At 36.0% G+C, this 10,850-nt stretch overlaps 1 protein-coding gene across 1 annotated transcript; it reads right to left on the reverse strand.

The window, feature by feature from the left end:
* Nucleotides 1-6,790: 6,790 nt before the first annotated feature.
* Nucleotides 6,791-10,482, reverse strand: LOC113052966 (G-protein coupled bile acid receptor 1-like). The gene is made up of 2 exons (XM_026217508.1): nucleotides 10,257-10,482; nucleotides 6,791-8,013 (listed from the first exon to the last, which is right to left on the reverse strand). Exon 2 carries the CDS (start codon nucleotides 7,944-7,946, stop codon nucleotides 6,918-6,920), a length of 1,029 nt encoding a protein of 342 aa, XP_026073293.1. The 5' UTR covers nucleotides 7,947-8,013; nucleotides 10,257-10,482; the 3' UTR covers nucleotides 6,791-6,917.
* Between the last annotated feature and the right edge of the window lie 368 nt (nucleotides 10,483-10,850).

Here is a 10,850-nt window from a genome sequence, read left to right on the forward strand (position 1 = left end):
TCATATTTCAGCGCTTCACCAGGTTATGAACACACACTGACCTAACATGCCCCAATAGCAATAGCTTATGGGGTAAATTGTCACACTGGGAACCAAGGAGTATATCATAGGCTTTTCATTAAAATATAAATATTTTTACATTAGGAAACATTAGGAAAAATTAAATAAACAGCAAACAATGGAGATCACATTTCAACAATTCAGTTTAAATCTGCCTTCATTACATGACTTATTTGTGTCTGAATGTATTGTGTCTGAAAAGTGATTATTTTTATAATATGAAGTGTGGTGTTTTCCTTCATGGCCACATGAGGGCAGCAGAGACCGCTTGATATCTGTGCTACTCACAAGAAAACTTCTCCAGGAACCATGAAGGACTGTATTACAAACATAGACAGCATGCAGGATTCCTGTAGATACAGTACATTAAAGGGATCAGCGGGGATACTTAAATAATGTATGTTTGCTCTGCCATCAGATTTGTATTTTACACACAGGTTCACGGGAATCGCTCTTTGGGGTCGGATCTTTTTAAATGAATCGTTTGAACTGGTTCGCAAAAGCGACCTGAACATAGACTGTATAAAAAGCCTGAATGATTAGTCCATGAATCTTAGTGATTATGTGTGCTAAAAGCGGTTCTCGAATCAAAAACTCGAAACATTGAACGGGGAGCCGTCTTTTTCCAACAAAGCATTAGGAGTGAACCGAAGATCTGACTGTGGGGAAGTTTTATTTACTATGCAGCAACATCGGGATATCAGGGAACACGCGATTTCGTAATTACGCCGTGACGTAAAAGAACCACTGAATCGTTTTTTTTTAAACTGGTCCTCAGAAAACAAGAACCGATTCGCGGAAATGAATCAGACTACAAATGTCCTAATTCTCATCTTTTTTATACGTGTTTTTCATGCAACAATATAACCTTCTGTGACTAAAGATATGTATTTTTTGTGTGTGTATTCAGCAGCTTTATTGTGAGCAGAAAAAAAAACATGCTTTTCAATGTTAGTAGCTATAATTAAATATGTTTAGTTTAATGGTATGTAATATATCTTCTGAATGTGTGATAAACCCGTAAATGCTGTAGGTCACAAATCGTTTGTCAGAAACTAAACTGTAGTAGAGTTTTAATCTCACAAGACTGATAAACATTGGATAGTTTTGAGCTGACAAACAACCTGGAAAGACACAAAGATGGACCCATGAACATCAGAATCCTCTGCTGAGTTGAATTATGACAATAGAGATTATAGACTTCTGATAAGAGCATAGACATGTGTAAACAGAAAATTCAAGACTCCTAAACTCTTATAAGATTCAGTTTGAGTCAAATAGCAAAATAAATTAAAATCATCTATCATATCTATGTACACAGAGATATACTAATGCATGCTCTCCTCAAAATATTGTCCATTTATAAGAAGAAAATGCATGATTATTATTTGGGAAGGAGTCTGTTTGAATACAGATGTGATGTTCTTCAGGGAGGTAGATCAAGTCCGACAACTTTTCCATTTGTTGATTATGAATAAACAATAACAAGCTGAGCAAAAATTTGCATGCACTAACAGGGAAACATGTCAGAACTTTCTGGCAAGGATCTGTCAAATGTTCTTCCTGTAATGTTAGTAAAATGTTTGTTCCAACTCAGCACAAAAAAGTTATTTATGCATTGTTCATGGAATGTTTCTGAAACAGTTCAGTTAGCAGTTTATCTAACATTTTTTTTTTTCAAATGTGACTGCTTGTCTCAGAACGTCCAGAGAACATTCAAAAGTAACGTTCGCATTCAAAATGGAATGTTCTCTCAAAATTCAAATGATATGTTTAAAACGTTTAAAAAACGGGATTTTGGAACATTCAGAGAACGTGTTCATACCTTATTGGAACATTTGCACAATGTTCTTAAAGGTGCTGTAGGGAACTTTTGTAAAAAAATATTTTTTACATATTTATTAAACCTGTCATTATGTCCTGACAGTAGAATATGAGACAGATAATCTGTGAAAAAATCAAGCTCCTCTGGCTCCTCCCAGTGGTCCTATTTCCATTTGCATAAAATCCATCGCTCCCGGTAAGAAACAACCAATCAGAGCTGCGGTCCGTAACTTTGTTTGTGTTCAAAATGTAGAAAAATGTATATAATAAGCGAGTACACCATGAATCCATTTTCCAAACCGTGTTTTTGGCTTGTCCTGAATCACTAGGGTGCATCTATAATAAGTGTTTATATTCGGACTATTTTAGATTGCTTCGGGGATACCGCGGCGGAGTAACCCAGTACCGTTGTGATTCTTCATAGACATAAACAGAGAGAAGTAGTTCCGGCTACTATGTTCTTCCGCAAGACTCAAGCAGTTCTGTTTATTAACCGCTAGAGCGCCAAAAGTTCCCTACCGCAGCTTTAAAACATGATTTTGCAAAACAGCAGCTTGAATATACTTTAAAACAGGGGTGTCACACTCAGTTCCTGGAGACCCAGAGACCTGCAGGGATTAGATTCAACCCTAATTATGCACACCCCATCCAACTAATCAAGTCCTTCAGGCTTATTTGTAAACTACATGGTATGGGTGCCGGAGCAGAGCTGGAACAAAACTCTGCAGGGCTCCAGCCCTCCAGGAATTGAGTTTGACACCCCTGCATTAAAATATCTCCTACAGGTTTGAAATGAAATAAGAGTGAATAAATGATGAACATTTTCATTTGTAAACGGTTTCTTTCTTTCAGGTCAAGATCTGCTGAGCTTCAATCTCAAGCTGGAGTGTTCTGAGCATGGAAACCCAGAGAAGCACAGAGACAGATAACATCCTGAAACTGACGAGCCAGTGTGAGGTTGCGGCCACTTGCAATAACGATGACAGATAGAAGAACAAACAGGTAAAAAGATGAGTATTGTTTTTGGTCAAGTGTATCTGATTTTGATCTAGTTAGCGTTTCAGTAAAAATGCACTCATCCTTCTCTGATAAGTAAAATAATCTAATTTTAAATTCTGATTTGCGGCCACACTTCGGCTGTCAGTGATGAAAGCATCTTTACAATGGCTCTTATTGGATCTGGTTTTCAGAATGAAAGGTCACAGCACGATTAATGGCCTGAGTTAACCTGGCTAGATATGATGCTCCTGCTTTTTGGGGGTCTTCTTCTGTGCAGATGGATTTTATGATGCAAGTGTAATATATGATGCAATATAATTCCCGACAAATGAAAGGAAACATTTTTATTTATGGGGGAATCTCATGAAACCCTAAACTTTCTAGTCATCGTCATAGGACAATTTTATTTTTATTACCATAATAAAAAACAGACAAACAAAATTCTCATTCTCATTAATGGAATGGGGGAAATATATAATTTACATAGTAAAATGTTTACGCAACAGCATTTTAAGTTGTATTTTTTGCACTGCCTTTTATTTATTCTTAATTAAATATTAAAATTACAATATACATTTTTAAAACAAACTTGAATAATTTTGCAATTTTAGGGTGAAATGTTTTGGACATGTTTTCTTGAAATTCACTTGTTTTCACATATAATGTAATACAGTGCTTTAAGTGCCCAAAAAGAGTTGCCGATACTCTATTATAGCCAAAAAAAAAAAATATTATTATTATTATTTTTTTTTTTTGATGACTCCCCTCATCCCCTGAGGTAACAACAACAACTACTGTATATTGAAGGGCTTTTATATACAGCAGTCAACAGGCAACCTTAATAATAAATCATTTATTATTTTGTGGATTTGCTTGAGCTAGAAAGAACTAATGAACTGATTCCAAACTGACTGAAATGATTCGCGAACCAGCTACGAACCCCCGAACTGATTCAAATGATTCGCTTTCCCCAAACTGACTCAAATGATTCGCGAATCCGCTTTGAACTCCCGAACTGACTCAAATGATTCGCGATCCCACTCCGAACTCTCGAACTGATTCAAATTATTCGCGATCCCCAAACTGACTCAAATGATTTGCGAACCCGCTCCGAACTCCCGAACTGACTCAAATAATTCGCAAACCCGCTACGAACTCCCGAACTGATTCAAATGATCCGCGAAGCCGCTCCGAACTCCCGAATTGATTAAAATGATTTGCTATCCCCAAACTGACTCAAATGATTCGCGAACCCACTCCGAACTCCCAAACTGACTCAAATGATTCGCGAACCCACTCCGAACTCCCAAAATGGTTCAAATGATTCACGCTTCATACTCCGAACTAGGAAGAATTAGGAAGCGTGCATTGTGAAGGGCGCTCTGAAAGCACGTTCTGGGCGCACGGAGAGGTGGTGGTACGCTCAAGAGCTATATTTGGAAGTGGCGGTACTGAGTACAGGTGCTGGCCCACTCAAAGCACTGATGTTATAAATTACTTAATAAACATTTGATATTATAATTATAATTAATATATTTTTTAATGTTAGGCACCGGCAATGCCCTTTATTTTTTTTTCAAATAAATAATATTCAATTCCTTACTGCATTGTTAGGTTTTTAATGAATCTGAGTGTCCGTTCACTGGACTACAAACACTTCTATACTCCTCTATAATAACATATCTCATCTGGCATTCATATTTATAAACATACCATCATTTAACGCTGAGGTCCTCGCACAAAAGCAGGAGTGACTGTCCTCCTTTCTTGTAGAGTAACCAGGAGCCGCTCTTCAAAGGTCAGATAGACTGTATACTAAATTCTTTTATTTATTTGAACTCTTTTTTATTATTTTACATTTAAACACTGCCTGGACAATGTCTGATATCTTTCATACATATTTTTTTGTACTTTGTGTTTTACATTATACTTGATTAATAAACCACAAAATCTGTGTTAATAAAATAAATATTTATAGTTTTATGACGAAATTGAACACTTAGGATCCGAAGTTCCTAAATGGATGTATAGCAATAGTAATGTTTTGCACGCACAACTAATTAGACGATTTCAGTTATTGTTTTCTGATGACAGCTGAAAAAGTTACAGCGGAACTCTCGGAGTATAGCAAAAAGGAAGAAAGTGTTGGGTATCGAAAGTGCAAGAGATGAACTTGTATGTGTGTGTGTGTGTGAGTGGGTGGGTGGACGGATGAGGGTGTGTTTGTGGTTTTTTACACTATTGACCTTCTTTAGCTTTTATTTCAAAACTATGAGGAACAAAGAGTCAGGCCTACAGACTAAGAGATTAATCAAATTCAATTTTATATAAATGCTCATGTAAATAATGATCAACATTAGAGTGCATCTGCCAATGTTTGTGGTGAACTTACTGAATGTCCTCAAGGGACTCGACATGTTTCACATCCAACCCTGCATCCAACACAAACCATCAGGACAGCTCAATTTGTCTTTATATCTCTTGTTTACAGTTGCTTTGTGATTTTAGCTCTTTGTCTAATGTATGCAAACTGAAAAAAATGTCAAAGAGTTTCTCCAGACTCAGTGTATCCCACCGTGATGAATGCACTGGAGTGGGTTTGTCAGCGGAAGGACAGTTTCTGGGAATGAGTGCAAGAGAAGGACCTCTTATCTCAGTTGCAAAAATATCTTAACATATCTATGATCACATCCTAAACTGTTGGTCAATTTAAGGTTCCCATAATGGTTAATTTATTTACTTTATGTCTTCAAAAGTATGTGACATTGTAAATGCTTTATCTCAGTGAGAAATGTCTAGAATATGAATGTTTGGTAAACTAATATGATGTAGTCTGCTAAATGTCCTCAATTTGTAAGGATAGATAGATAGATAGATAGATAGATAGATAGATAGATAGATAGATAGATAGATAGATAGATAGATAGATAGATAGATAGATAGCTTAAGAATAATATTTTTTCAGCTTTTTTTACCCAGTCAAACCACAAAAAAACAATACATTTTAGTAATATATTTTCATACTTATGAAATATAATAATGTAATTTTACATTTAATGAAATATAAAAATATGTTAATATTAATATAATAAATGAATATTACAAACTAATACATATTAGATCATTTATAAAATGTTGTTATTAAAAAAAAACTCCACCCAATGTTGAAGAATGAAGAATATTTTTGAAAATATACAGCTATAACATAACTCATGAGCATTAACTCATTTGCAACATAAAATGTAAAACATTACTAATTCGTTTGTACTGAAAAGTCATTTTTGCAGTGAACTTTAGTATACTAGATGACTTTATCTTGGTGAGAAATCAGCACAGTTGTAAATATATATTGCAGAAAACTGAACATTTAAGTATGCAAGGCATACATATATATATATATATATATATATATATAAATATATATAAAAGATGAATGTAAAAATGTTTGTGACAGCACAAAACTCTATGACAAAAGACAGACGTGATTGTTCTTTTACACTACCATTCAAAAATTTGGGATCATTCATTATTTTAAAAGATATTGTTACTTTTATTTCAGTAAAGATGCATTAAATTGATCAAAATTGACAGTGAAGACATTTATACTGTAACAAAAGATTTCTATTTCTACTAAATGCTGTTCTTTTGAACATTCTATTAATAAAAAATACTCAGTTTCCACAAAAATATGAAGCAGCACAGTAGTTTTCAACATCGAGATTAATAAGAAATATGTCTTGAGCAGCAAATCAGTATATTAGAATGATTTCTGAAGGATCACGTGACACTGAAGACTGGAGGAATGATGCTGAAAATTCAGCTTTGCATCACAGAAATAAATTATATTTTAAAATATATTCAAATAGATAACACCTAATAATATTTCACAATACTTTATGCATTTTTATCAAATAAATGCAGCCTTTGTGAGAATCTAACCAACCCCAAACTTCTAAACAGTAGTGTATTTTTTTTTTTCAAAGCAGGATTTTACACATTCAATTGAAACATCCTATCCACTCACTGTCCAACTGTCACAGTGCAATATCTCTGTTATTCTGTCCTCCTCTCCAGCGGTTTCTCAGTTTAAGCATCACCCTGCTGATGGGCTCAGTGTACTGCTTGTTGGCCAGTCCCAGTATGAGCGGAATGACAGCCATGCTGCCGATTCCCGTACAGGACATGATGATGTACAGAGCAGAGCTGGACAAGTTCACCCCGGTCTGCAGAGCCGTCACAGACATGAGCTGGAAGATGATATACGGCACCCAGCAGACCAGGAACGTGAGAGACACGGCAGCCACGCATTTGGCGTAGCGCAGGTTAAGTTGCTGCTCGTGGTCGGATGGCTGCTGCTGCTGGAGACGGTCCACGGCGCGGTGGAGCTTACAGATGTTACGCAACTGCTTACGTGCGATCCACAACACCCGTCCCATCATGGCTGCAATGGACAGCATGGCCGGAAGCACCAGTCCGCACACTTCCAAATAAATGAAGGCCCTGGGAAAAACCTGTTTGTAGGAGCAAACCTCATCCTCTTTGGAAGCATTACGAGATGCGGTTGATCTCAAGAACGTCTCGTTTGAATCGGAGCTCTTGTAGGCATTGGGTTCAACCCAGTTATTCCATCCAAAGGCAGGAAGTGATGCATACAGCAATGGCGGGACCCAGACGGTCATCAAGGCCAGTGGGAAGCAGCGGTGGACCCAGAACTGGCTGTGGTGGAGCGGGCTGACGATGCACAGGTAACGTTCGTAATGCACCATCACCAGATTGAAGAGGAACGACAGGAACAGAAAGTTTGGGAAGATGTATATCACCAAGCAGTGCTTGAAATCCAGCTGCCGGTCGAGCGTCATGCCGGGGATGAAGGGCAGGGCGATGCCGGTGCACAAGTCAGCCACCAGCAAGCTCAAGAAGAAGTAATTTGGGGTGTTGTGCAGCTGACGGTTGCAGGCGATGCCTATTATGATGAAGAGGTTGGAGAAGATGATGATCGAAGACAGTGGCATTGTCAGATAGAAGATCAACTTCTCTCTGCTCAGCTTGTCGAGCGGATCCATGATGGAGAGCTGTTCCCCGCTGGACTAAATTAAACTAAACCTCCTCCATCTACTGTGAGGGTGAGTCCTGAAAACATACAGCATATATAATAAACAGGTCTGGCTTAACATATCAGTTCAGTTACATGCACACATAATTATTCATCTCACAGCACTACCGGTTGGTTTTACTTCCCTTTATATAAGACAGTGAGAGAGAGTTGACATCTGACCCACTTGAAATGAATTCAAGGAATAGGACACACACACACACACACAATAAAAACTCTCAAGATTTACGCAACCTAATTTCTTCCCAAAACCATATGCTGTTGTTTATTTCTGTGAAACAGTGTTATTTTAGAATCTTTTCTGCTATCCTAGTATTTATAAATATTTTGAATTTGTCTTTATTTTCCATTGTTCATGTTTCCATTACTGAGTTTTAATAATTTTGTTGTATGTCTGTCACGCTCGGTGCTTATAAATGAGAACATGACAAAGAAATAATCCGAAAACAGTCTGTTAATAATACAGTAAATACACAAGAAACACAGGAGAATCACTAGAATCAACAGAGCACAAAATGTAGATACAAACAACAACCGGCCCCACTGAACAGATAAGAGAGTATAAATACAACAGGGACTAATAGAACACAGGTGAAATAACTGATAAACACAGAGGGGAAACTAGGTCAAAACAGACGTTACAATGTGTTATTTAGTTCTCATTTTTAATTTCAGTATCAGTTTTATTTTTGTTTACATGTTAGGACAACTTTTTTTTGCGTTTTCAACTAACTGAAATAAAACGTTTTTCTATTAGCATTATTATGCAATTTTTTTTTCAATTAAATTTATTTATTTCAATTAATTTTTTTGTTTTGTTTTGTATTTTCAGTGTTTTTGTATTTTAGTTTTAGTTAACAATAACAACACTGTTGTGGAACAAATAAATTAATAAATATTCCGAATTTTTTTCCAATGCATGTAATTTTATATATGTATATCACGTTTTTTCAGAAATGTTTTGTAATTTTTTATTATTTTTTTGTATTCAGTTTCTCAATAAAATTATATAAATGCTTCATAAATAGACTCTATGACTTGCATGCTATTTTTCTAGACCTCTCAATATCATACAAAGTTTTTGCAAGGAACAGACTGAAATTTAAGTCGCTGACATTAGTTGAGTCATTATAGGGTGCATATTGGTTCCTCAAAGGTACATATTGGCAGCCCCTGAAGGGTAACATCCCTGTGACAGCTTTTGTACCTTTTACACTGAGAGTGCTGGAAAGATTATTAAAAATATATTGTATGATGTTGAGAAGTGCATTAAGCTTTGAAATTGTTGATAGATCAAAAGGGTTTGTAACAACATGAGGGTCATTTAATAATGACAGACTTTTTCTTCCATTACTTTAACATCTGATCATTTCCAATTCAATATACAAAATCATTCTGTTAGCAATTGACTCTTCTACTGGTCAAAATATCAGCTGTTTCTTTATCATGATGCACAACTGACACTCGAACACATTCAAGCTTATGGTGCTAGATGCAGTAAAGATACTGTAGCTGATGATAAATACCACAACCAAAACAGCCTGACCACAAAATGTCACAGAGAGCATGTTGAACTTACTCGCAAGTATTAATAAGCCAGTGCTGCACAATTGCATCCAGCTAATATTTAAATATTCATGTAGGTTCATGTTTCCATTGTATTAAACAATGGTGGCATGACCATCACTAGACAAGCCAACTTTTCTCTTCATTCAAGGTGAAAATGAAGTTCAGTGATGCTTTATGTTGAACTTGGTCTTTGATTTTACTTTTCCTTTCAATATAATGAACGATTCAGCACAAACAATATAATCAGATAATCATTCTACTATAAAACAATTACAGAGACGGTTAAGAGATACACTTCTCTTTTATGCAAGACCACAACTTTCATTTAAACCTGGACCTAAACATACATTTTAAGATCTAAATGATCCGACATAAGATTTGACATATTTTCTAGGTCACTAATAAGCAAAAATAGTAATTGATCATGTGACTTTTTTGTAGAAATTGTTAATTGAAGCTCTTTGGATCATCTCAGATCATGATGCTGGAGAACCTGAGCATCTCTAGTACTAAAAATTATAATTTTTATAGTATAATTTTTGGTGTAAAATGTTGTTTTAAACAAAATATGCAAAATATGAATGTTTTAAGTAGTGGAATCAGACGTTTGTATCATAGTGCACTTTAAACGCTTCGCCGACTTGAATGAGGCAGTGAAACTAAAAGAAAAAAATGTCTTCCAAACACTTACCTTACAAATAAAGTAAATCTTCATACAGCAGACTCTCATAAGAAGTTCCTGCCGTGTGTGAACCAGTGATCTGGACTCTTTCTGTGTTCCTGTCCTCTTGCTCTGTACATCAGCAGCATTTGCGGACGGAGATCTGAGCAGTCAGTGCTCACAGAAGTCACAGAAGTCAAGAGCTCCAGCAGGATGCTTCTTAAAGCGACAGTGACCTCATTCTGACTTCGGTCATGAAGCATCACAGGAGAGGTATTTCAACTCAGGAAGCCAGAGTTTACACTCCATTTATGAGAGAGATGTGGGAGGCATGGAAACATGCAATGCTGATATCTAATTGTATATTTCTATCATAAAAATGGTCAGTTTAATCACATTTATGAGGTAGTTTGTATAACTTGTATAAACTAAAAAGAGAGTGTTGCACATAAATTTGTAGACTATACTACTAAATTAACTACCACTACTTCTAATAAATAAGATGGTTAGTTCACACAAAAATGTAATCTTGACTCATTCTCATGTCGTTCCAACACCATAAATTCTTCTTTCTTCTGTGAAGCACAAAATGAAACGTTAGGTGTTCTTTTCCATTTACAATGA

Source organism: Carassius auratus, chromosome 34, assembly GCF_003368295.1.
Source record: "Carassius auratus strain Wakin chromosome 34, ASM336829v1, whole genome shotgun sequence".
Taxonomy (NCBI): Eukaryota; Metazoa; Chordata; class Actinopteri; order Cypriniformes; family Cyprinidae; genus Carassius; species Carassius auratus.